Source organism: Leucopleurus acutus, assembly GCF_964270905.1.
Source record: "Leucopleurus acutus genome assembly, chromosome: 10".
In the NCBI taxonomy this organism is placed as follows: domain Eukaryota; kingdom Metazoa; phylum Chordata; class Mammalia; order Artiodactyla; family Delphinidae; genus Leucopleurus; species Leucopleurus acutus.
Window position 1 is genome coordinate 97,773,052 of NC_139153.1, and position 26,304 is coordinate 97,799,355.

General features: G+C 53.1%; 1 protein-coding gene across 3 annotated transcripts; it reads left to right on the top strand.

The window, feature by feature from the left end:
• Window positions 1–3,995: 3,995 nt before the first annotated feature.
• TFAP2A (transcription factor AP-2 alpha) lies at window positions 3,996–25,221 on the top strand (the record flags this gene model as incomplete). Of its 3 annotated transcripts, none has more annotated exons than XM_082847411.1 (7): window positions 3,996–4,028; window positions 13,105–13,539; window positions 16,628–16,679; window positions 18,776–19,007; window positions 20,868–20,986; window positions 22,907–23,048; window positions 24,933–25,221. In XM_082847411.1, the coding sequence occupies 7 exons, from the start codon at window positions 3,996–3,998 to the stop codon at window positions 25,219–25,221; spliced, it is 1,302 nt and encodes a 433-aa protein (XP_082703537.1). The 3 variants fall into 3 exon arrangements, with proteins under 3 accessions (XP_082703537.1, XP_082703536.1, XP_082703538.1); XM_082847410.1 differs by lacking the exon at window positions 3,996–4,028 and adding an exon at window positions 8,452–8,502; XM_082847412.1 differs by lacking the exon at window positions 3,996–4,028 and adding an exon at window positions 11,851–11,877.
• Window positions 25,222–26,304: the final 1,083 nt, after the last annotated feature.

A 26,304-nucleotide genomic window follows, 5' to 3' on the forward strand; every position in this document is an offset into this window, starting at 1 on the left:
GGGCCGCGCTGGGCGGGGGCGCGCCGCGCGATACTCTGGCCTCCAGGCCGTCTCGGCTTTCGGCCTCTGGGCCGCCGGGCTTGCAGTACATCCCAGGCCTGCTGTACCCACTGCTCCAAGAACTCCCAGCTGCAAGTGCGTGCCTGGAGGGGCCGCGGTGGGCGCACGTCAGCTCGCGGGGCCGCCCTTCTGCCCTCTCCCTGGCACCTATGGTAAGAGGTTTGGCTTCTTTCTTCTGTGGTTACTGGTAACCTTATTCCTTTGCCCTAGTCCAACTGGAGGTTTGAGGGGGCTTTTGTGAGCTGGAGGGAGGAATCGCTCAAGGTGAAGGCCTCAGGTCTTGGCGCGGCAGGACGCAGCTCAATTCCCCTCAAACTTTTCCCCTGAGTGGTCCAGCCCTCTCCTTCCCTGTTCAGCCTGGGTGCCAGTTTACCCTCGGAGGGACCCAGGAAAGACCCCACGTTGACTTAGGCTCTCTCAGGCCCAACGGGCGTGGAAGGTGAGCCTCTGCAGGAGGAGAGGCGCTAGGCACAGCAGGTGGTCACTCATTATTTCCCAGTAATCCCGACTCCTCTAAGGGGAAGGCGAAGCTGGCCACCGAAGGCCTGAACTTCCGAGTTAACCCATTGCTCAGGTCTAGATTTCCAAATCCCTTAAGGAGCCTCAAGTGGGGCCCTGGGGGTTTGGTACTTGAATGAAAAGAAGATTCCTGGAGGTTCTGGGGTGGAGTGGATGCACCTCCAGCAGAGCTTTTGCCCTGAGGGAAAGATTGTTCCCGGTGCAACTTTGGGGGTGATGGAGCTGGGAGCGGGGGTTTACTTACGGGTACAGAAGTAGATTCCAGCCAGCTATCCCGGGACACCAGGGGCCTCAGAAAACCTGAGCTCAGCATTATCTGAAGCCGGGAGCTCTCTGCAACCCGACACCAAGTCATGCCACTCCTTCCCGAAGCTCAGGGCGCCTGCACTGAGCAACGTACAGAAAGTTTTGAGATTGGGCTGAGCGAGTCCCAGGACCTGTTCGCTGCGGAGCCTGCTCTTTGGCAGCAGCGCCGGGAGGGGGAAGGGGCCCGGTTAAAAAAAAAAAGAAGAGAGCGAGACGAAAGGCAAAGTTTTCCCTGATTTGCAAGAGGCCTGAGGCCGAAGTTCTGGAGACTGCTTGGGTGCTGTGACAGTCGCCCAGAGCAGTTAGTGGCCGTGGGCCTGCCCTGGCACTGGGAGCAGCTGGCACACTGGGGAGGCTGACTGGAGCCTGGGCGCTGGATGAAGCTGTGAGGTGTCCCCTCCCTCTCTTCGCCCCCCAGGGCTCCTTCCTGGAGGCGGCAGGATCGAGGTTCGGAGCTACGGAGGAGGTCGAGGTGGAGAAAGGCCCCGCGGGGCGAAGCAGGTGTCTGTGGAGCAAGGGGGAGGGCGCACACTCGGGAAGACGGGGGTTGCGAGGAGGCAGTCGCAGGAGGCGCCCTGAGCCACAGCGCCCGGCTGCGATGGGAAAAGGGAAGCAGCTATGGCGTTGACACGAACTAGACGTGAACCGGTCTCGGGTGCTCTGAGCGGGGGGACTGGAACGGGGCAGCACGTCCCTGGGCAGGCTCCGCGGCCTCGGCGCAGCACGCGCGTGCCGTGCTGAGCGCTTTGCGTCCATTCTCCTGGCCAAGTCTCACAACAAATTCCCCATTTTACAAGGGAGCCAACTGACGTTCAGACGAGTTCAGTCACTTGCCCTAGATCACTCATCCGGTAAATGTCAACGACTAAGCTGAGTTTGGACCCCAAGTGGTCGTACTCCAGAGCTAGATTCTCGCTCCCGGCCGCTCCCGGATTCCTCGCGTCCCTCCCCGCTTCTCTCCCCTGCCGCCACTCTGGTCCCCGCGCCCGGCATCTGAGCGGACACCAGTGGCCCTCAGGCCCAAGGCCTGGGCTGCTTGCTTCACTTCCAAGTCGTCCTGTCCACGTCCGTGCAACCCTGCACAGCGGCTTGGCTTCGCACCTAAGCACACTGGAGGCTTTGCCTCCCCTCCCCCCGAAAAAGTACCGAAGTTGGAGTTGGCACTCTTCTTGCCCCACCGCGGCCCCAGTACCAGCCCTCCGGTCCTTCCCGGGCAGGGCCTGGCCCAGCCAGCCGGGTCCCAGGTCCCTCCGGCTCTCGCACCCGTAAGAGGGAGAAGCCAGGCTGCCGGGGCCTGAAACCGCGCTCGTTTCTAAGGCAGCACAGCACCTCCCGCCGGAGTCTCGCAGAGCTACAGGCGGGTCCTACGCGTGTGTCCGGCGCTCTGGAGAACTCGGCTTCCGCCAAACTATTTCGAGAGCTAGAAAAAGCCGGAGAAGTTAAATATAGGCAGGAATGGGTTAAAAACGCCATAATTTAAGGTATTTAAAATTCACAAGGAAAAATACAAAACAAAACAAAACACCTGCAAACAAAACCCACACTTGTTGAGCAAGGTTCTAAGGCAGGTCCAAGAAAGTTTCCAATCAACCAGAGAATCGGCACCGGGACGAGAGTCCCACAGCCCAGGCACGATTACTATGCCTAGGCGACACAGGAACTCCGAGGGACACCACCACACCACCCCTGAGAAGGCCGGGAGGGTGCAAGGCCATCTGGGCCGGCCACCAGGGATAGAGGCTCTTGCGCGGGATTAGAAAGGGGAGGTTTGGTGCGGGGACAAGTCTTCTCCACTCCTCAGCGTGGAGCTGGCCTTTTGCACACATTTGCCTGAGGAGTCAGAGAAGATGATTTGAAACCGGTTCTTTGTTCCTCTCGCAGTGCCCGTGACGGCAGCCTGGCAGAGTAACTGGGCCTGTCCCAGGAGTCCCTGGCCCAAGCCCTGGGCTGGTGGCTGCCGGACTGGGGCTGGCGCAGTTGCAGCGCCAGCGGGGTCCGAGGCTGAGCTCCTGACCCTCCCTTCCCTCCCGGCCAGGTGTGGCTCCTACGGAGGTGAGCTCCTCGGGAGCCCCAAGTCCGGTGTCTTCTCGTAAAGCTCCCTTCTAATTAGAGCGGCGGTGAAATCATTTAGGTGATTTCATCTGTAATGGGAAAGCAACCTCCACCCCCAGCCCAGACCTCAGCTGACCATCCCAGAGCCACCGATGCCCCTTTCTCCCTTTAAAAAGTTTTAGTGGAAAAGATACAGAGCCGGGAAGCCACAGAGGAATGGGGGCGGGGCGGGGAGTCGTGAAAGTGAGAAGAGAGGGCGGACCTTAAATAGAAGTGTGAGTGTATGCGTGTGCAAGTGTGTGTGCGCGTGTATGTGTGCACGCGTGTTTGACTCTGCGGAGGGAGGAGACGAAACCTAAAAGTCAGAAATGAAACAGAATCGAGAATGTCTTCACCTACTGGGAAACACTTTGATCTGAGATCCGACGCTGAAGCAGCCCTGGGGGTTGCAGACTCGAATCCGCGAGGTTGAACCTCGCAGGCCGGCGGGGAGGCCTGGACGGGGGATATGGCTTCACCGCATGCATCCAGGTGCGCGGAACCTATCGGTTCTGACCCAGTCTCCGGGCCTTGTCCTTCCCCCCCCCCCCCAAGGGCTGGAGATTCTCCCAGCCCCAAAGTTCCGAAGGGGAAGAGAGACAAGGGAAGAGCGTGTAGATGCCCCCATGGCTCGAGTGCGAAAACACACCAAGTCACACTCGCGGCGCTCCCAGCACACTCCAGCAGGCAGTCTGCCTGGGTTCTCCGGCTAGGGATTGACCGGGAAAGCGGGTTGGGGCTGCTGGGAAAAGCTGGAGCTGATGGCGAGATTGCCGCGGCTATAAATCCATCACTTCCCAGGTCAGCTCTGCGAGGCGCTGGGACTAGGGCTGGCGGAGTGAATTCCTGGGCTAGCGCGCATGCGTCGGCAGGTAGCAACCCAGCTCTTTATGACCAGGTGAGATGTTGGTGAGCAGGTAAAAAAGGAGGATTTGCCTAAGCGATTCCAGGGAGCGGGCCCGGCCGAGCCCTACAGCCCATGCCCGGCGGGGACCCGTCGCCAGGAGCGCCGAGCCGCGATGTCCATACTTGCCAAAATGGGGGACTGGCAGGTACGGGGGTTTGCCTTGGCCGGGGCTGAGGTGGGCGGGGGTGGAGCGGGGGAGGGGGCCGGGCGGGGGGAGGCGGAGAGGAAGAGCCGCGGCCCAGGGCTGCAGCGTCGTAGGTGAGGCGCGCCTGGCAGCGCCCAGGAGCGTTCCCAGGAGAGAAAGAGGGCAGGAAAACGGGCGCAGGCGGCGGCCGCGGCGCTGGGGGCCACGCGCGCCACCGGCCTGCCCGGTGCTGGGGAGAGTCCGGCGCACGCTCCACAGGTGGCCCCGGGGGTCACCGGTGCTTTGCGCTACGGACGCCACCCCCCGCCCGCCGCCAGTAGAAACTGGGGTAGATGACTAATTCAGGCGGGGGCAGGGCGCAGGCGGGCGTGCGGTGCGCCGCCAGGAAGGTTCCCTGCTCGCTACGCCTCCGATCTCGCCCTAGACCCCAGGGCGGCGCGTGAGATGGGTTTCCAGTGCACCTGTCTCTCTCCTCGTCTCCACGTTTGGGGGACCAAAAGGGAGCGTGGAGAATAGAAAGGGGTCCGGCTGGACGGGTCGCGCCGGCGAGCACGTTCTTTTGGGGAATGCTCAAAAGAGTTTGCGCAAAGTTGAGCTTCTCGCTCCGTCTTCTTCCCGAAGCCACTTTTCACCGCTTGGGCTACGGGTTGGGGTGCCTAGACGGGGGCGGTAAGTGGCGAGTGATGAGGCAGAAGGCCTAGAACTGGTCGAAACCAACGCCTCCCGAACTTGGCCCTGCTAGGCCGCGGGCACCGCAAGGCCAGCTAGGCTCCAGACACTGCTCTCCCCTGAGCCCCGGGCCCGACCCCGGCCGAGGGAACCTGCATCCAGCGCTCTCTCCTTTTACGTTCCGGACGTTTCCCCTAAGGGAACCAGGGCGGCTCTGGCCAGGTTGGTGAGCATAGCAGCCTCTCCCCTGTCGCCGATTTCATAATGGGAACCGCGGGGTCTTCTTTTCGCCCTAGCCAAGCGGAGGCCTGGTTAGGGCGAGAGTCTATGTGCCTAAAAGCCCGCGGGCCGATTTGAACCAAACCCCCGATCCTCTCAAAGAAAATTCGAGGCCCTGCTCTTTCCGGGGCGAGTTCTTGGGCTTGTTTCAGATTTCGGCCATCAGAAGTAAAGTTCAGAGAAGTCCCGTCTTCCCTACATTCTCTGGAGTTGGGGAAAGGAAGTCATCTTGCAGTATTTATTTCTTTCATTGCACTTATTCTTTTAATCAGCCATGAGCTCTTTTAGACCTCTCCTCCCAATTAAACCTAAATAAATGCAATTTCATGTCCAGAGTTAGACTTTGTGGTTTAAGGGTGCAAACCCCACACCAAACTCAAATCTGGGGCATTCACACCTTTCCCTCCCTTGCCCCGGTGGATCTCAGGGCCCTTCTTCATTCTCTTCTCCGGAGGGGAAGACTGGGGGACTCCTTGACGGAGGGCTTTTGGTTTTCCCCTCAAGCCGGGCGAACTTGGCTGCAGAATTCCTCAGCGTGAGAAAACGCCCGCAGTGCAGGCTCGGCCAGGGTCTGGGCCTCCAGTGGGTTCGACTGAGGTTCGGAAGCAGCAAGATTCCAGCCTGAAGGGGACAGGAGTGAAGCTTGGGCCTGGCTCCCGTGGGTTCACAGTTTGGCTAGGGGTGGGAAGCCGGGATCTCGGGTGGGGCACGCGGATTTGGGGCCTGGAGAGGCCGGCTCCTTCGGCTTTTGCCTGTTGGGCTCCTGGGCCCACTGGGTGGCAACAGCTGGTGAAAATGGAGTCTTTCTCCTTCCCTCGTTGTCTCTCTGTCTCTCTCGGTGTCTCTGTCTCTCACACAGATACTCACTCTTCTCCCAACGCCCTCTCCACGCCCCCCTATCAGGCCTGGACCCCCGACTCCTGCCCCCAGGCCTGGCGCTGCTGTCCTGGGGTCCCGGCGAGGCCGGAGCATTGACATGCAATGAAGCGACTTGTCGTGGTAATGACGCTCACACACTACCGCGGCTCCGCTGGCTCCAGGGGCGACCGGGGCGCTCGCTCGGGCCTTTCTTCAGCGCTCCTAACGCGGGCGGCGGCGCGGAGCCCGCAGGCCCCAATCTGCACCTCAAAGGCGCCCTCGGCGGGAAAACAACAACAGTTTAGCAGCCCTGGCGGGTGTGGAGCCGGAGATCTGCGGGGCTCGGGTCAGCAAGGGGGGAAGGTGGAGAGGATGAAGGCCCTGAAATGCCTTCCCCAGCCCACAGATAGAAAGAAAGCGAAACCTAGATTTCCCCCAAGCACACCGTGGCGACGTTTTGGGGGTGTAAGATCCCCTGCTCCCGGGCCTAGGCTTTGGCCTACAGATCGCGCTCTGGGGCTGCGGCCGCGGCTGGGAGGGTGTCGGTCCCCCGGGCGGCCCACCCCCCGACTTCCAGCCGCCACGTTGGGCGGCGGCCCCAGGCCAGCCCGCAGGGTGCGTGGCGCTCGCGCTGGAAGTTGACCATTTTTGCGGGCGGAGCGCGGCGCCGAGCCTGGAGCTGGGTTCAGCCAGGGGCCTGTGCCGCCTTGCGCAGGCGGGGACCGGGCGTGCAGGGGAGCGCCCAGGGCGTCGGAGGGAGCCCCTCCGGCTCTCTACCCCCCTTGCGGCTCTGGTCTTCTCCCTAACTTTTGGGGGGGGGGCTTCTGGCCTACTCTGCCGGGCTTGGGGAATTGGCTGCGGTCGTCTGGAGGGAGAGTTGCCCTTCGGCGGCTGGGGGCGGGGGGGGGGGAGCAAGTCCCCCTCCTCTCGCCTTCCTTCCACCTGTTAGGCAACGCTCGCATTCGCGACAGCCTCTACCCTCACGGCGAGGACGCACCGTGAGACCCGGGAGGCTGGGAGATTTGCAAGCAACAGGCCCAGATGGCATCAGAGGTCGTTCCTAGAGCAACTCTGAGGCGAGACCTACTGTTGTTGGGGGATTTGCCGCATTCGAAAGGGAGAAAGGAGGGTTTGACCTAGGACAAACGAGGAAGCTCGGCCAGATTCATTAATTACTCTGTATTTCCAAGGATCGCATCACGTCTTTTTTTTTTTTTTTGGTCTCTCTTTCTTTAAAAGAAAACCTCTGTTTCACAGAAGAAAAAATTACAGAGCCCCGGTGGGGCGAGCAGGCCCCCGTGTGGACCGGGAGAGCCGAGACTGGCGGACCTGGACGACGGGGGTGGCTCCCGGGCCTCCGGGTTCCGCGCCAGCCGGGCACTGAGCCGCGAAAGCGCCCGCGTTAGTAACAGCACCAAATCATGAAGGAACTCTCCCTGCTTTAATTAAAAAGGGGAATCTTGGGAAAACTGGAGCAGATTAGCACAGCGAAGGGTTGGTTCCCTGCGATTTATTTTGATGCATGCATGACACGGCGCACACATGTCGGTATTTCGGCTCAACTCCAGAAGCGACTGTGAGTCTCTATAGGAGTTCCGTATTCCCGTCCACACTGCACCCAGGAAGCCCGTAGCCCAAATACCACGCTGAATTATCAGTCGGCCCTAGCTTCATACAAATGAGAGGAAAATCATTTAACCCCTGCAGCTGTCAAGTAACCTCTTCAGGGTACACTTTTTATTTTACACGCGGCAATTAAAGGATCCCAAACCCCAGCCGGGCGACTGAAGCCGTCTGGCAAAATCTCCAACCTGGGGGGGTGGGGTGGGCTGGGCTGGGAAGCGCGAAGCCAGTAAAAGTCCCAGGGCGCCGCGGCCGGAGGTGTCAGCTGCCGGGGAGCGGAGGCGATCTCTTGTTGGGCAAAAATCCTGACGTGACTTCGCCGGTCTTCGTTTGGTGGTTACATCTGATTGCGAAAGGGATAGTAATTTCTAATAAGATTGGACGGAGCCGAAAGGACAGAGCCGCTGGTGGAGGCAGGGATGAGGGAGAGGTGCCGAAAGCTGGGCCCCGGCGCGGTCGCTCGGACCCTGCGCAGTGCCGGGCTTTTGCCGGGTCGTCTCCGGCGAGGAGGAGACGGAGAAGAGAGCAGAGGAGAGGAGAGGAGAGGAGAGGAGAGAGAAGAGTGGCATGGGGGCGGGGGCGCCGGGGCAGGGCCGCGCGGCGGGGCTCAAGGGAGATTTCGTGGGCTCCCCGGCAGGAGCGCGCTCTAGGAGCAGGTTTGCGGCTTGGAGAGGCCTTTATACCTGGGTCGGAGCGGCCGGCGGCAGATTGTGGTGCTGGCGAGCAATTGGACTATTGTTGATATGCTAATGAGGCGATTAGGCTGTTGGTAAAGAGCAGGAAAAGGGAAAAGTTTCTACCATTAGAGGGAGATCTCCGAGCGCACACGGGAGCTCTTTCCCTTCTCGCCGCCTCCTCTGCGCCCTCCTCCCCTCTTCCTCGCCCTCCTCCTCCTCCGGCGCTCGCCGCCCGCAGCCGGCACTTTGGGCTTACCCAGAGAGTAGCTCCACTTGGGTGCGAGGCGGAGAGGGGGCAAATCCATTCACGCCGATCCATGAAAATGCTTTGGAAACTGACGGATAATATCAAGTACGAGGACTGCGAGGTAAGCGCGGCGCTAGCTTAGTTGTCCTCGCGGCCGCAGGCGCGGAGCTGTACTTCCCGCGTCTCCTCCCCTCCTCGAAGCCCGCTGCGAGGTGCGGGTGAGACAAACTTTCCCCAGCGCAGCGCCCGCCTCTCCGATTCGCCCAAAGAGAGCAGGGGAGAGGCTGCAGAGGGAGGATGAGGACGTTCCCTTCTTTCATTTCCCTCCTTCGGAGCCCCTGTCCCACTTCCCCCTTTTCCTCCTGACCGGTTTTGACTGTGCCTAAGAGTAGAGCGAAGAGAGACAAGCTGGGTTTTCGAAGCAATTGCTGGCAATTGGGCACGCGTCCGTGCACTCTGCGTGTCTCTCCAACGAGATTCTGAGGGCCCAAGTCACCAGGAAAAGAAAGGAACGAGAAAACTCTTTCCCCTCTTTAACTTTGTCTCTGATCTTTAATATTCCTTCTTTTATGTATTCATTCTTTCCTTCCTTCCTACCATCCCCCCACCCGACTTTTCTCGAAAGGCTCTTTTCTATTTGGAGAAGGGGCCCCCCCGCGCACTTCGCTCTCAGCTGGGCTGCACCTCCCAGTGAGCGGGTTCAGTTTGGGAACACTCATCTCCCAAAGTGCTGCGGGGCTCCACCAGGTACACTATGTTATTCAGGAAGTTCTAGGCAGTTTCTCTCTCTGAGCTACTTGGTGGGCGCAGCCCTGGGGTGGGGATGGGAGGCGGCACCGGGCGGAGCCGGCTGGCCGCCGGCTCCCTACACAACCGCCGGGCACTCGGCTGCGTGACCGTGGGAATCCTGGCGGGGCTGCCGCAGCCTCCGGTGCGGGGAGCCCGCCCGGCCGGTAGAGCGCGCCGCACTGGAGCCCATTTTAAAAGCCACGATTCCCGGAGCTCGCCTTCTTGGGGCAGCCGGGGAAGCCCCAGGACTACCGGCCAGCCGGCGGGAGGCGCTGGGAAAGGGCCTGGTGGCCGCTGTCCCAACCCCCTTGCAACTCCCCGCTAAAAAGAGCCGATGAGTCACGGGAGGGGGAGGGGAGGGGGCCGCGACCGGAGAGATTACCTAAGTAAATAATAAGTGGCAGTCCCGGCTTTTGCTAGTTTTTCTTTCCTCTTTTCTTTCTTTCTTTCTTTTTGGCATGTGGAGCTGGGAATGTCAAGCTGTCTGTGTGGGCGCAGCGGCGGGGTCTTCACTTGAAATCAGAACCTGGGCTATGTGAACGATGTGTCACCCGTCCCCTTCCTCTTCTCCTTTCTGTAGACTATTTTAAATCTTTCCCGTTTCCCGGGTCCTCCTTTTTCCCCTCCCCCCTCCCCCGGGGCAAGAGGTGACTTCCCAAGGGGACGGGTGCTTATCTGGGGACTCGTGTCGTGCGCGGTGCGGGCGCAGAGACTCCATGTCGGGCCAGTCGCTTTGTTTTCAGGGCTGGGGGGCCCTTTCCGAGCTGGTCAGGGTGACACTGAGCCCCTAAGCCTCCCAGGGTGGATTGTCGTATCCGGGCTGTGGCCTTGGGCTCGGGCAATCACCTTGTCGGAGGCCGAAACCCCCGGCGGGCGGGGTCCGAAGCTCCGCGCGGCGCGAGCTGCCCGTGGGACCCAGGTGGGAGGCGATGCACTTGCACCCCCAGAGAGGGACCCTGTGGGGCCGCGTGTGCATGTGCGTGTGAGTGAGACAAAAACAGATGAGAAGCGAGAGGAGGGAGAGGAGGATAAATAGAGCGAAGGCTGTTTCAACAACTTTGCGGTGGGCGAGCGCCGGAGCAGGGATTTCGGGTTTCCGAACCGGCTTGGGGCTGTCTAATTATGTCGGGCTCTGCAGGGACACGCAGGAGGCGAGGTGCCGCTTGTTCCGACACCCCGGCGGGCAGACTGGCAGCGGCGGCTGGGGGAGAGCGAGCCGTGTCATCCGGGGGGGCGGGGGGCCTCGGGCGGGAGTGGCCCAGCCAGTCAGACGGGTTTGCGCCGGGAGCCGGGAGCCGGTGCCAGCGGCGCCCGGGCTGGGCCGTCTTGCGCCTCTGCGCGCCCCGGGCGGCGTCCCGGCTCCCCCTCCGCGAGCCCCGGCCCCGGAGAGCCGAGGGCAGGGCCCCCGCCGCCGCGGAGTGTCCAGCCCCGGGAGTCCGCGGGAAGCTCGAGCGGCGGCCCGGGCGAGGGCCGGGCCCGGGCGGGGTGCCGGGCCATGGAAGAGCGGCGCGAGGGCGGCCGGCCGAACCCCGAGCCCCAGGCCCGGCTGCGGAGCAGAGAAGCCCGCGGCCGGAGGCGCCCGGGAAGCAGCTCGGGCGCCGAGAGCCAGACGAACGCCCGGACGCGGGCCCCGGCAGCTCCCGGCCGCGACGCGCGGCCCCCGCGGCATCCCGAGGTCTGCCCCAGCCTTTTAGGTCTGATTGTCCTCGCTCGCTTCCTCTCCCCTCCCCCTCCCCCGCGGCCTCCCCCTCCGTGCGCGCCGGTTCGGCCTCCTCCCCCTCCCCCCTCCCTTCCTCCTCTAGGGCTCTCCCTCCTTCCCGCCCTCCCCTCTCCCCACTCCGTGCTCCTCTCTCGCGCCCACACTTTCTTTCTCACACACGCACGCAGACACATTCTCCCTTTCTGCGCGCTCGCCCTCGGTCTCCCTCTCTCACTCTTTCTCTTTCACTTTTGCTTGCCCTGCAACCTTTTAAAATGTTGCCCCTTCCCTGTGATTCGCCAGCCGCCGCGCCGCGGCCCCCCGCGCGCTCGCCCGCTCCCTCTCTCGCCCGCTTTTTGTCTCTCGCGCTCCCTCTCCCCTCCTCCGATTTGCTACACTGAAGCTCCCGTCAATGGACTGCATTGAGAGCCGGCTCCGGCGCGAGTTGCCTCTCCGCTTCACGCTCGATTTCCAGGCATTCTTCCCTTATTAAGTATTCGTGTAATATTAATAGTCATGAATATCTGCTATTAGCAGGCTCCAGGAACGCTGCCCAGCGCGGTTATTAGAAGCTCAAGCGAAGCCGCCGCTAAGAAAAGAGGGGGAGACACGGATTAAGGAACACGCGCGCGCGCGCGCACACACAGACACACACACAGACACACACACACACACATCTTGCTTTTTGCCTTTTTGAGGTTTTTCATTTTTTAAGGAACTTTGAATCCTACCCGCTCACGGCAGGATAGAGACCGTGGGTTCGACCAGCTGAAGGCGCCGCTCGAATCGGTGGTTCAAGTTCGGATGGACCAGAGCGGGGCTCCAGCGCTCGGGGGAGCGGCGGCGCCGTGACCGGAGTCCCGGGTGGCGCGGGGCTCTCGGCGCCTTTTGTGTGGGGCGCGCTCGGGCAGCGGGGCAGCCGGGCTCTCCGGGCTTGCTTGTTGTTTTCCACCCTGACTCGTTACCCCAGACTCTTCGCAGATGTTAGTTCACAGTTTTTCAGCTATGGTGAGTCCCATCCCCACCCCCATCCCTGTTTCCTTAGGAATTTTACTCTGGAGAACCTGGGGCTGCGGAGCGGCCCGTCCTCCTCGCCCGGCTTTCCTTCAGGGCACCCCCTTTCCGTCTGCATTGCCCTCGCTCCTCGTATCTCTCCCTCTCTTCCATCCTTCAGCCGAATGCGGTACCCCCCATCCCCCGCTCGACCTCTCCCGGCGCGCAGCCCTACCTCGCTGCTACTTCCCAAGGCGTGTTTCTTGCCACGTTTGTCTTTATTTCCTCGCCTCTTCACGTGTTCCCGAGATGTTCTCAACATTTGATGCTTAATCCGGCTACAGGAAAAATGCTGCCCGGTGTGCCCCTTCTTCCCCTCGGGGTCCGGGACTGTACCTCCGAGGGCTCGCATTGCCTGCAATCAACTCTGTTCGCTTGTTTTGCAAGCGAATTGCAATAGAGGAACCCAAGTCAGGCGTTTCTTCTGCCCTTTGGGGCTGGGGTGGAAGGGGCGGGGGCCTCCGCCCCGGGGTGCACCTCTCTCTTTTAAACCCAAGACAAGGCTGGATCTTTCCATTTTAAACCTTGGCTTGACGTCCCTCTCTCCCCGTCTCTATCACAAATCGACCCTGTCCAGAAAAAGGCTCCTAACTGAGGAAGCGGATAAGACAGACCCCCATCCCGCAGCTAAGACCTTCTTTAAGCTGGTAACTTAAACGTGGGCTTTCCTTACAGCCCTCTACGAAATATGCTCTATTCAAATAGTCATGAAATGGTAATAGCCTTTAAATGGGTTTGACTGTTTTCCTCCACATAAATGGAACAGGGTAAACAATAACGCAGTGGCAGGCAGGTTCAAATGCAGGGACAGAGAAAAGGCCGCTTCTGCTGTTTAATATTTAGTAGGAATTTTAATTTTGCGTAAGGGAGGTTCCACTCCGCAGCTTAACGGGCTGCGTTCCGGGAGGCCCTTTTTCGCCTTTTCCCCCCTTTGAAGAAACGCCTAAGGAGAGTCTCTTATGCCCCCTCACTGGCACAGTCGAATTCCCTGCGTTTGGGGAAGGGCCCTTTTCACTCCCGGAGTTATTTTCTGAAAAGAACCGCCTAGGGCTCCTTTCTCGCGGCGGCCTACGGACGGGGACGGGCCGTTTCCCACGCAGCCCTGAGCCGTGCACTCAGTGTGGCAGCTGTAACTCGACGCCTGATTTCTTGTTCTCTGCCCTTGCCCTCGCTCTCTTCCAGGACCGTCACGACGGCACCAGCAACGGGACGGCACGGTTGCCCCAACTGGGCACTGTAGGTCAATCTCCCTACACGAGCGCCCCGCCGCTGTCCCACACCCCCAATGCCGACTTCCAGCCCCCCTACTTCCCCCCGCCCTACCAGCCTATCTACCCCCAGTCGCAAGACCCTTACTCCCACGTCAACGACCCCTACAGCCTGAACCCACTGCACGCCCAGCCGCAGCCGCAGCACCCGGGCTGGCCCGGCCAGAGGCAGAGCCAGGAGTCTGGGCTCCTGCACGCGCACCGGGGGCTGCCCCACCAGCTGTCGGGCCTGGATCCCCGCAGGGACTACCGGCGGCACGAGGACCTCCTGCACGGCCCCCATGGGCTTGGCTCAGGACTCGGAGACCTCCCGATCCACTCCTTACCTCACGCCATCGAGGACGTTCCGGTAAGAGGCCCCGCGGGCGGCGGGAGAGAAAACGCAGACCCTCCTCACCCACCCGCGAGAAAACGCCCGGAACGTGCAGCCCGGGGGGCCCGGGCTTTCCTGCCCGGCGTTTACTTTCTCGAAATCTCCTTTTGGTTTTTCGGGTGGACACTTAAGGACCCACCGAGACAGCCGCCTTAAAAAAATGGAAAAGAATTGTACTTGAGGGTCCTGCCCCTAGAACAATGGCTCCTGGAGCTCCTTCAAACAATGCCTGCATATTACCATTGAGAAATTAGACGAATGTCACCGTTGACGGTACCGTCCCCTCTCGACGACAGTAAACTGTTTCGACGGGGAGAGGATCTAATTCCACCACTGTGTCTGTCGTGGGGATTTCTCCCTGTCCTGAAAAACATGTTAGAGTCAACCAAAAGGGCTCATTGAAATGCCCTGGCCATTTAAAAGAAAGTGTGAAAGACACACTAGGAAAATTATTTTTACTGGATTTTATGAGTGCTAGTGATATCTGAACGTTATGTGTATACCCTACCCTGATTAAAGAATAGTAAGTAGCAAGTCCGAGGAGGAGGACATTGAATGCAGCCTTTTTCTCTTCCTAGGGGTGCTAAGTGCTGACCTCATAAATCATTAACTGGGTTCCCAACGCCTTTCAGAACCCGCTACACCCCCATATTAAATGAATGTTTTCAGACTATCGGGCAATGCATTCTTTGAGTTCTAATTCAGTTATCAATAAATGCAGTTTGAAATGATTTCTAAATAAGCATGGTATTAGCGCATTTACTGTTTACAATGCAAACCAGGCTACTGATAATTTGAAAATACTTTATGAAATTAAATTTAAACCAGCATCTCTTGCTTCAATTCTACATATTTATGGTTTGCTCACAACCTTCCTGAAATGGAATTAGAGCAAGCCAATAATTTTATTAAAGCTGTAAAGGCTCTGTTAATGCTGCTTTTCTTTGGAGAGGAAATGTATCTGGATGTGATTTTTGCTAAAATGCTATTTCAAATTACTGCATCAAATATTGCAGCAATATGTCCGTTGACAGTTTAATGATTACTGCATTAGATTGCAAAGAAAATGGTCAGATGAACTTACCTGCTTGCTCGGTGAATTTAAAACATTATTTAAGTTACATAGGAAAATAGAAAATTTATTACATCTCTCATTTGGCCTAGTTAATCACTGAAATTTGTTGGTTATGTTTAGCAGCGTAACATGGAAAGCAGGAAAGTAGGCAGTTGATCCAATGTGGGGTTTAGTAAGCAGTGTGTGTGTGTGTGTGTGTGTGTGTGTTTTCATACATGTTTTTAGAAACTGATACTGAACGGTGCATTTCTTGGAAAGTGAAATGAGAGGAGCAATAGCTGAGGAAAGGGCCATTAAAAAACAAACCTGGAAGTTGTGATCATTTTAGTTCCCCTTCCCAAAGATTCTCTGAATCCTTATCCTAGTCTGCTCCTTGGAAATATCTGAATTGCAAAATAACGTTGCGAGCTTTTGGAACTACTGTGAATTAGAATTGCTCTACTTTGCAAAAATTCCGAAGTGGCTGGTGTGAATTCTTGACACCGGTATAGTCACTCTTCGTGGTGAGATTGGCCTATAGGAGAAATTCATCAAAAGATCAAATAAAAACAAGGAAACCCAGTTGCTGCTCTTCCCCTTTCCCTCCCCCACCTTTTAAGAAAAAAAATTCTTTCAAAGGAATTTGGGTCAGGAAAAGGGTTGTTTTCAATTTTCCCATTGCTGCAACAGTTAACCTTTAATAAGAACGACTGCCAAATATTTAAGAAAATCAAATCGATGGTGAAAATTATTTAATCATTAATATCTCAGTGGGGTTTTAAACTTAACAGTCTGCCCTGTATGGACAAGGTCTAGAAATAACACAAATAAAAGTATTATACCACATTACATTTACTTTATGGGTTTAGGGTGCGTGCATAAAGGGATCATATTTCCCCATATAGTTAAAACACAAGAACTGCAGCAGTAGTCATTTCTGAACATTTCTCAATTTAATTATACTTAAATCCAGAAGCACTTTAGGCAAGTTACAAATGAGAGCATTGAGTATAATAAAACCTGTAATAAAGCAACTTAGTGCCATCCACCCGGAATCATTGCGATCAGGCACAATTAACAGGAGCATAAATCCAAGACAGAATGGAAAATGTTCGAATCAGTATTATTGTTGGACAAAGACTAGAGAAGGAAGTAATAGTTTTTTTAATGGTAATGCCTGTGTTTGGTAACGATTGTGAAATCTTCTATCTCAGCAGCCCTGGTGCTAATTTGTAAACACAGGCAGACATTATATTGCCTGTCAGTTTCTGCATTAGAAAACACGATTTCATTTTACTTTCTAATCACGTTTTGACTCTAGCACACACGTATACCCATCCATCTGTAGAAAAAAAAAAAAGGAAAAAAGAAACCCACACTAACAAATCCAAATCTGCTACTGGACACGGGAAAACCTCAAAGGATTTTTGTTTGTTTGTTTCTTTTTATCATTTTCATATCCCTATCTGATATCCAATTTAGACAGTAGTCCTTTTTAAATTTTTTTCATTTATCCATAAGTGAAGGTGTGTATATACGTTTGCTCTTTATCACATCACCTAAAACGTTTCCAATACTCCCCTGTTACTCCCGACTGTCATTTCTATTGTTTCTCTGGCTTTTGCTGCCTGCACGCTGGAATTGCTGAAGTCCGAAGCCGCTGAGGCGCCAAACTAAAGCTAGGTGTATTTTTAAAGGTTGAACTGACTGTGAGAAAGATCAAAACTCGGTTTAATTTCCAAAGAAAGTTTTATTCCCCACCCCCAGCTCCTTCAAATGTGGATTATTTGCTGGGGAACGAGAAATTGGCCGTGGGTGTACAGTGGAACCTCTTGAGCTGCAAAACCCCCAATTCCAATGAGCCAAGATGAGATGTTTATGTATAAATGTCACTAGATGGGAGGGGGGAGTTTTGAGTCTACACCTTCCCCTCCCCCTGTCTTGCACGAAATATTCATTTCCTTTTGTTTTGATTATACATTTACATCCATGTGTATCCTTTTGTTGCAGCATGTAGAAGACCCGGGTATTAACATCCCAGATCAAACTGTAATTAAGAAAGGTAAGCCATTTCCTTCTGCATTCCAAGCATGTCCTTACAGGCACAGTGCTATTTAAAAGAACTTGCAGAGCTGTGTTTATTTTTTTCCAAGTAGGATTTCCTAAAGGCTCAGAATTAGCGAATAGATAGGCATAGAACAGCAATGCTTAAATGATCGGCTTTCAGTATGTTAGTAATGGCAACAGGCTAGCTTTGTTCTGATTCATGACTTGAACATTTAATTTAGTTTAATGATATCTGGACAAACACATGAAATGTGTAATAGTTGAACAGATTTGGAAGTGGCATTTCAATTTTGGAACGGTTTTAACAGTTCAGTTAATCCATTGCGTGAGTGGCCATGAGTGTTAAGAAGTGTATAATGCTAAAAGCAGTGCAAGTAATTTAATATTAATATAGGAGCAGATGATAAAAAGACATAGCACTCCTTAGCAGAGGGGGAAAAAGTCTTTCATGTTCTTTAATTTCTCATTAGCTGTTAAGGGTTTTTTAAACTTTGTGAATTAGGTTAACAAAATTTGGCTTTTGGTTAAAATTAGCTTTTTGAAGATGTCAGGTTTATTAGCATAAATGTTTGGAGCAGAAATTGTTTTTAAAAAGTGTCAAGTGATTTGGATGGATTTGTAATTTGTGTTGTGTTTAGTGAGTAGAAATAAAGTTTACCGGATTAAATGCTATTCACAGCAGCTTTTTTTTGTTGTTGTTATGGTGGCAATGTTACATTTCAGGATTCTAGGCACCACCAGAGGACGATGCTATATAAAACTGTTCCCATTTCTAACCCCAATCAGTATATTGTTAGCGAGTTTAAAGTTTCATTTTTGCATCTGTGAAGTCTTTGTCACGTCAAATTAGATGTGCAAGGGATAAATCTTAAGAGATGCTCTTTCCAAGTCGACATGATAATTGGCTCTTTTATTAGTAATCTCTCAAGAGTTCGTTTAACTCCTATTGTCTCTATTAGCCTCCCCAGAGCTATTAATGTCACAAGTGATCTATCCAAAACCTAGAGCCCCCCCCACCTCCCTATACGTCTAAAATATCCCCATTCAAGAGGGAGGAGTACTGTATACATGTATTATTATGCATACATGTATTATTATGTCTCCATGTGGAATTTTAAGATACAAATGCATACTGTACTTAAATGGTTATGAATGCATCTGAATTATACTGGTGTTAGAAATGTAACATGTTAGTACACTTTCTGCTGGCCTTGAATTTTCTTCTAAGTATGGTGGATCCAACGATGAAGAGCTTATGATTTTAACTAACAAGAACATATCCTCCCCTTCCCCCCTTCCCAAAGAAGACGCTTAAGCATAAGACTATTAACTCTTTGCTCATCAAAAGAACACACTGCTAGTTTTCCATGGTAGGCCTGTTTATCCTTCTTTCTCCCAGTTCAAAACGGGGCTTGGAAGGGATTTCCAAAACTCGAGTCTTTTTCACAGATAAACATAGGAAAGGGCCTATTTATCAAAAGGACGGGGTGTGACAACAGAATCCACCACTTCCCGGCTTGGTGCCTTGAATGAAGTGCTCATTTACAGGCCGCTTTAGCCATCTAAACTCTCGGCTGATTTTAATTATAGGTCTGTGAAGCAGTTTTTCCCCAACGCTAAACCCCTCGCCCCACGAAAACTCCCGAGCCTACATAGCTTGCTCTCGGTTTACAAACGTCACCCCCTCCGCTGCACCCCAAGCCCGTGCTCCAGCACCCCGTCTGGGGGCCACTTCCCTCGGATGCTGAGAGCCGGGAGGGTCACGAGTTCACCACCATCTCTAGACAGCGCCCCAGCGGTTAAATGGCAAGGGTCCAGGGAGAAGCACAGGGCTGGCTGGCGGGGCTGGGCCGCCCCCCGGCCGCCGGTGAGACGCGCCGAGGGGCACAGGCTCCATCCCCAGTACCGGGATGGAGCAGGGACTAGGGCAGGAGATGGGGAAGGAGCCACGGAATTGTCAGGGCTGGAAGAAAAGCGGCGGTTGCGGCGCAAGCCTGGGAGCCGGCCCGGGCCGGGACGAGGGCCGGGGTCGGGCAGGGCTCGGGAGGGATCCTCGGCGCCCACACGCGGCCTCCCCGTCTGTCTCCGCAGGCCCCGTGTCCCTGTCCAAGTCCAACAGCAACGCCGTCTCCGCCATCCCCATCAACAAGGACAACCTCTTCGGCGGCGTCGTGAACCCCAACGAAGTCTTTTGTTCAGTTCCGGGTCGTCTCTCACTCCTCAGCTCCACCTCGAAGTACAAGGTCACGGTGGCGGAAGTACAGCGGCGCCTCTCACCGCCGGAGTGTCTCAACGCTTCGCTGCTGGGCGGAGTGCTGCGGAGGTGAGGCCCGAGCGAGGCCCTGCCCGCCAAGCATTGCGCCTGCGCCGGGCCGGCGACGCGGACGGGCCTCGCGCCAGGGCCCTCCCTTCGCGGGAAAAGAAAGGGGCGGGGAGAAGAGCGTAGAACCCGGTGGGTGGGAGCTGGGGGCGGGGTGAGGCGGCGGGCGCCTGCGCACTCCGCCGCGTTCCCGCGCGCTCCGTCGTTCCGGGGGCGCGCCCGGGTCGGCCGGCGCAGCGCGCTCAATGGGACCTCTGCCTCCTCCCACCCCCTCCCCGGGCGCACGCGCAGTTCGCCCCGCCGCGGGCTCAGTCCCGGCCGCTGCAGCCGCGGGGCGCCGCGCGCCCGCCTTTTCCCTACTCGCTCACACCTTGCAAGCCTAGGAAAACTTCCTCTCAGGCGCCTCACTTTGCCTTACCTCCATATAGGGTCTCCGATTGCAGCCCGCCGTCCCTTGAATAGGGTTTAAGTAGAAGACAATGGTTTTCTCTAGAGTCTCCGTGCCACGCCCCCGGGTCACCAGAAGCAGACCCTCCCGCGCGAGGTGCTCGCACTAATGGTTCCGACGTGCCGCGTCCCCGTGTGTGCCAGGCAGCGTGCGAGGCACGTTTACGTGCATTATGTGTGGTCGCTACCGACGATTGCATGTTGCATATGTGGCCAGGGATTCTTGTCTCACCCGCGCGAGGTCGGAATGATTCATTTCGTAGATGAGATTTTATAAGGGTCAGCGAGGTGAAGCACCTTCCCTCAGGGCAGGTTTGTCCCTCCTCTGGGCTTTTTGCTCCTAGGGTTCCACCCAGCTTTGTGTGTGGTGGGTCTTGCGTTGAACTTTCCCAGATAATATTTTCTACTTTTTCCTCCTTTTTAATTTTTAATGAGAAAGTGGACCAAAACTTCATTCTTTTGACATTTATTCGTATATCTGTTTATAGACCCAGAGTTCTGCTGTGATGGGTATATCCCATACAAAGGCTACAGTTTAACATCAGCTATTCCACTCTTTCCTTCCTCCTTCACGGTCATTTGCTGTCCCTTTGTAATCTTTCACTGACACAGATCTGAATCCGCCCTCTGCCTTTTTCTCCCCCTTCCCCCCTCCCCAATATTGGAGACTGTTTACCTAGGGGAGTATAATCTAATCCACACAATTAAAGAGCACTTGAGTAGGGAATAAAATCTGAAATTAATTAATTTGCTGTTTTATTTAAACAATTTATCTTAACCACTTTCTGATTATGGGAGTCTATTTAGACATCTATTTAGAACCACCTCCATCGTCTCTGAAATCAGGGAAATTTTTAAAGGCTGATATCAACTTTTGACTTTTCTAGTTAGGCTGGTGACATGGCATGTAAACAGTTGGTGAAATGAATTTCCCACTGGGGCTAAAGCCAGAGCAAGAAACGTAAGAGTGATGATAACTTTGGTTACTCTGAATAACCTCACAGCAGATCTTGCAAAGACAATTTAAAGACCCCATTGGGATTTGTGTGATTGTAACAACAGGGAAAATATACAGTCATCAGCTGAACTCAAAAATACTTCACACCCTAGAGATGAGAGCTGTGTTTATTTGTTTGTGGTTCTTCTTCAGAGAGTTGGGAAATCAGAACCTTCCAACCTGCCACAATAGTTGCAGTAATAACTGAACACAGGGGGTGCTTTAGAGTTTAACAAGCATTTATCGCCTATGTTCTTTCTGTACCATTCCTTCCTAGGTTTCCCTTCCTTACATATCTCGGGGCCAGGATCCTTAATTTTTAAAAGTACATTTTAGGAAGTTGTCAAAATGACTACAGTGTGATGCAGAGCAACCAAATGTTTTTCTGAATCCCTTTCTCACATGTATTTGTGAAACAGGGCGAAGTCTAAAAATGGAGGAAGATCTTTAAGAGAAAAACTGGACAAGATAGGATTAAATCTGCCAGCAGGGAGGCGTAAAGCTGCCAATGTCACCCTGCTTACATCACTAGTGGAGGGTAAGTGAGTTCCCTTGCTAAAGAGAAGGGAAGTTTCTTCTGAGAAAATGGCTAATATTCAGTGGCCAGATGTTTGGCTGTATTTTGTCAGTTGGGCAGTTTCATTTTTCCAGAAAACATAACCAGAAGTGAACGGAATTCGTGTCAAAAAACTATTTGCATTTACTCCTGTCCTCCTTTCCTCTTCCCCTCTGCCACAAAATTACACCTCCCTAGCCCAATTCTGACCTAAACAATGTGAAAACTTAAGAACTGCATATTCCTCAAGTTCCAGTCTCCTTTATAGAGCTCAGCAGTAAATCACTTAAGCTATTCTGACATCTGCGTTTGAGAAATGCGTGACCATTACTTCCTGAATTAATTTGGGAATCTTTGACCTGCATCCTGATTTAAGACCATCCTGAAAGCTCAGGGTTATATGCCCTTTTAGGTTTTTGTTTTCCAAACATATGCTCCCTTATCTCTCATTTAATTGTGCTTCTCTACTGGAGAGGAAGAAAAGTGAGCAATTTTAGACTTTGAGTTATTTGGATAGGAAAAGAAAAAAGAAATATAAGCATTGCAGAAAGTGTCTCATGTCAGCTTTTTACACACACACACACACACACACACACACACACACACACTCGCTTCTAAACCCCTCAAAACAAAGGCTCACCCTGTCCTCACTCGCTGTTCTAGATACATCAGAATCCAGTCACAGCAGTCACATCCCTACTTCCTCTAGATCCCTGTTAAGTTTGTCCGATACTAAATTGGCTTAAGTTTGGGTGTGTTGGAATGAATGTATCGTTCTTTTGCATTTTCCTTTGTGCTCCGTTGGAAATGTCTTATGCTTACAGGAAAAAGAGAGGCACTTAAGTTATGGCGCAGATTTCAAAACTACCATTTATATTTAAAGAAGGCACTTAATCTTATTTATATCTTGTATTTGAGGAGACATAGTATAATTGAACTCAAGTTCTAGCTTTGTAAATAATTTTTAAAATATTTAAAAACATAAAATTGAGGAGAAACCCTATGAACCATTCGTTAATGGTGCCCAAAATGATACTAATGTGACTGTTAAGTCATAAGCAATTGTTCAGTGCCAGAAACTCAGCTACAGTAGCATTATATTAAAAATAATACCAGTACATTGGGAACCCACCGTTCAGACCCCGAAACAATTATACGCAGAGAAAATGGTAGTAGCGGCTTTGGGTGTAGTGTGAGAGTGTGCATGGTTTTGGGGTTGAGTCCTGTAGCAGGGAAGCAGTTTCTGGAGAACTGTTATTGTTTGTGATCCGCTCCATTTTATGGAAACAAGCTCAGCGGAGAGGGCTTTGATGCTCTAATTGGCGCATGCGTTCTTCCGGAGCTGGAGCTAATGGCAGGAAGCCCTGCAGTAAAAACCAACTGGTTCAGGAAATTAAAACCAAAGATTCGAAAATCAACAACACAGGCAGACTCAGTGGAGTGACCCTCGAATCCTCTTGGTTAATCGGTTTGGATGAACAGATAATTATATGCGATAAAGTTAAAATGTAAACCCTTCGTCGTTCCCTTGCAGAAAAGCTCAAGGAGTAATTATGAATATCATTTATGAATGTGTTGATAGGTGTGAGGTTGGAATACAAGAAACATTTTGAAAGAGAAGGTGGGGGAACGTCATCGGGGGTGGGGATGAGGCTGGAGGGGAGTTGATGGGATTTTATATTTTCCAATCGCCTGGGCCTTCTAGGCTAAGTGGCCATTTTCCCTGGGAAGTGCAGCCACCATATCCTACAGAGAAGGAAAGAAAATGCCTGAAATGGGAAAACAAGTAGTGTGTGTTTCCTACAACATCTGGGTTAAGAAAATAAGGGAGTTGGGAGGCAGTTTTGATCCCAACTTTTTTCATTCTCTTGCCCTCGCCCCCCTCCTCTCACCTCTTGCCAGGAGAGGCCGTCCACCTCGCCAGGGACTTTGGGTATGTGTGCGAAACTGAATTTCCTGCCAAAGCAGTAGCTGAATTTCTCAACCGACAACATTCCGATCCCAATGAGCAAGTGACAAGAAAAAACATGCTCCTGGCTACAAAGTAAGACATTACCTCTTCGGGGTCTCTGTGTCTCACTGTCAAGAGAAACAAAAATCAAAATCATTTTTGCTCTCATTTTTGGCCTCTTTTCCTTTTGTGTTAATCAGCTCTGTTGTAAATATTGAAGTTACAACACAATCTAATAAACCATAATTGATCTTAAAGGGGCAATACAAGGAAGGTTGTGAGTGCGTATTTCCCACTTTCCCCTCTCTTTCACCCCACGTTCTCATTTTTTTAAAAAAAATTAACGTGTATGGGGGTGGGGTATAGTAGGGATTTGATGGAAGCTGAGTGTGGATTTGCGACTATTTCTGGTCAGAAAGACCAGAATCAGGTTCTTTTTTTTTTTTTTTAACCTTGTGTTTTATATTGGAGTATAGTTGGTTAACAATGTTGTGATAGTTTCAGGTGTACAGCAAAGTGATTCAGCTGTACACATACATGTATCTATTCTTTTCAAATTCTCAGAACCAAGTTCTTAAAGGAGTGACACACTTGCCTGTATCAGTTTTTGTCTCTTATCAATATGTTCTCCAAGGGCAAGGATTAAGCAGTGGCCTGCAAAATGTTCAAGCCAGAAGCTGTCCTAGTTTCAACCCTAATCCCTTCTCCCATTTCTTGCCTTCCTTTCCATCCTCCTCAAAAGTGCTGTGTACACACACACACACACACACACACACACACCACAAGTTCTAGCCTACAGGCGAGATGTCAAATAGGTTTCAAAATGGCCCAAGTTATATTCCCATTGGTGCCTGGGCTGAATAGGCTTCTGCAGGTGGTGTGTGAAAAGAAAATGACTGTTTTGATCTGTTTTCTGGAAATTAAAAGGCTTGTTTGGAAGCCCTTAATTATCAAAGTCGATGTCACAGGAGGGCATGGAAGCAGGGGCAGCGGCCTCAGGCAGGGCAGTTTCTGGCCTGGGGACACCAGCTGGCCTTGGAGGAGGTAGCCTGCCGCTGCTTCCTGTTCTCCATCCTCCCTTCACAGCCCCCCACCCAAAGGCTGCTGCTGCCTCAGGAAGGCCCACCTAGTCCTTGCTTCCCAGATTCAGAGACTGAGCTTCCCCTGTGCAGGCTGCATCGCCCACATTTCAACTTTTCCCTCTTCTCTTAGCTTCCTAAACACACCCATATTCACAATTTCCCTAGACAATTTCTTTTGGTGTATGGGAAAAGAGGTGGAATGGGCGATTGAAATGTCTGTTTCTTCTTCCCCAAACCACTCTGACTTATCCCCAAGGAACATTTTTTTTTTCTGGTGACTTTTATTTTTAAAGGCAAAATAATCCCAAGAAAAGTTTTGCCTTTCTTGTGCACATCCACCCTGATCTGAAGGTGAATGAGTGGAGAGTTCATCCCCCCAAACCGCTGCCGAGGTCTCTAGAAGATTAGGGAAGAGGGGGCTCCACAGTATTTTGAGCAGGACAGCTGCTGGGTGCATGCTACTGGCTGTTGAAGAGATGCTTGCGTTTCTGACTCCTTGCCCCTCTGACTCACCTTTGTCTCTCTCCTAACGTGTGAAATGTTTTCTTGCGTCTAGGATGCTTGGTGTGAGCGAGAGAGGAGGGGGTTAGAAGTTTGGTGCAGCTGAGAGGTGAGAGAGAGACACACACACGCACACACAGAAAGACAAGAGAGAGGCATGTGTGGAAGTGTTTAAAGAGCAGGAGATGTTTAGGCGGACTCTGACAGGTGGCTGGGTCTCCCAACATGTGCCCCTCCCCCCCAGTCTGTCTCTGGGGCTCTGGGTCAGGTCAGGTGTCGGCGTGATCCAGGCAGAGGTAACGGCAGGGAGCAAGGTTTTCTCTTTGCTGCGGATGCTGCTGGCTGCCCAGCCTCATCTCTCTCTCTCTCTCTCTCCGCTCCACTTGTGCTGCAGACAGATATGCAAGGAGTTCACCGACCTGCTGGCTCAGGACCGATCTCCCCTGGGGAACTCGAGGCCCAACCCCATCCTGGAGCCGGGCATCCAGAGCTGCTTGACCCACTTCAACCTCATCTCCCACGGCTTCGGAAGCCCGGCGGTGTGCGCCGCGGTCACGGCCCTGCAGAACTATCTCACCGAGGCCCTCAAGGCCATGGACAAAATGTACCTCAGCAACAACCCGAACAGCCACACGGACAGCAGCGCCAAAAGCAGTGACAAAGAGGAGAAACACAGAAAGTGAGGCGCTCTTCCTGCCCCACCCCCTGCCCGCGCCGCCTCCCCGGCCCCGGCGCGCCCACCCACTCCATCTCCATCGCCATCATCTCCATCATCGCCATCTCCATCTCCATCACCGCCCCTCCCCCACCACCGATCACCACCGGCAGGTGACAGCTCCGGGATCAGCAACCCCCCACTGCTGCTACTGCTGCTGCTGCTGCCGCCGCTGCCGCCACCGCCTTCGGTCCGGAGTCTCGGGGTGCCGGGGACAGCGCTCCACTGTGAGCGGGGCGACCCCGCAGTCTCAGGCCCCGGCCCCGGCCCCGACCTCCTCCATCAGCACCAACTCCCCTTTGCCCTCGTGTGGAGCCTAAGAGAACAGAACAGGCCGTGAAGCCAGCAAAGAAAAGTTCTGTCCGAGTTTGTGAACCCCTTTTTTTTTTTTTAAACTAACAAATCAACAACGACAACGAAAAAAATTTAAAACTTTTTTTTTTAGAAAAAAGAACGTAAAAATTAAAAAAAAATTATATGAGCTTCATGGGACGGAATCACCACCTTCTCTTACATACTTCAGATTGTAGCCATACTAAAAAAAAAAAAAAGAAAAAAATGGCAAAAAAGGCTAATGACATTTTTATCAGTATTGTGAATAAACTTGAACACAGATACTCGAAGTTCCATGTCTTGTCTTCAGTTCTAGAAGTTTTCCCTCTTCAAGGTAAAGCGACCAACTTGAACTCTCTCTGGCAACACGATTCACAGTTCTATAAGGGAATCAGTGTTCACGTCTCTGTATATATTTATTTATGTGTAATTTAATGGGAATTGTAAATATGGTGAGTCTGTTTTAAGCCTTTTTTTTTTTAATTTATCTGGTGATCTCGTTTACCTCCTGTTTAGTGGGTTTTGAATCTTCCCTATTAGTTCTTCATGTGGTTCATGGTACTTATTTAGGAATCCAAGGTTTGGGGGATTTTTTTTTTTCCTCTGGTATTCATGAATTTAGCCCTGTTGTAGCATGTTAAAGACGACAATGAAACAGTTGAACAAATAAAAAAAGTAAAATAAAATTTTATAAATAATTAGTATTACATTTAGCTTT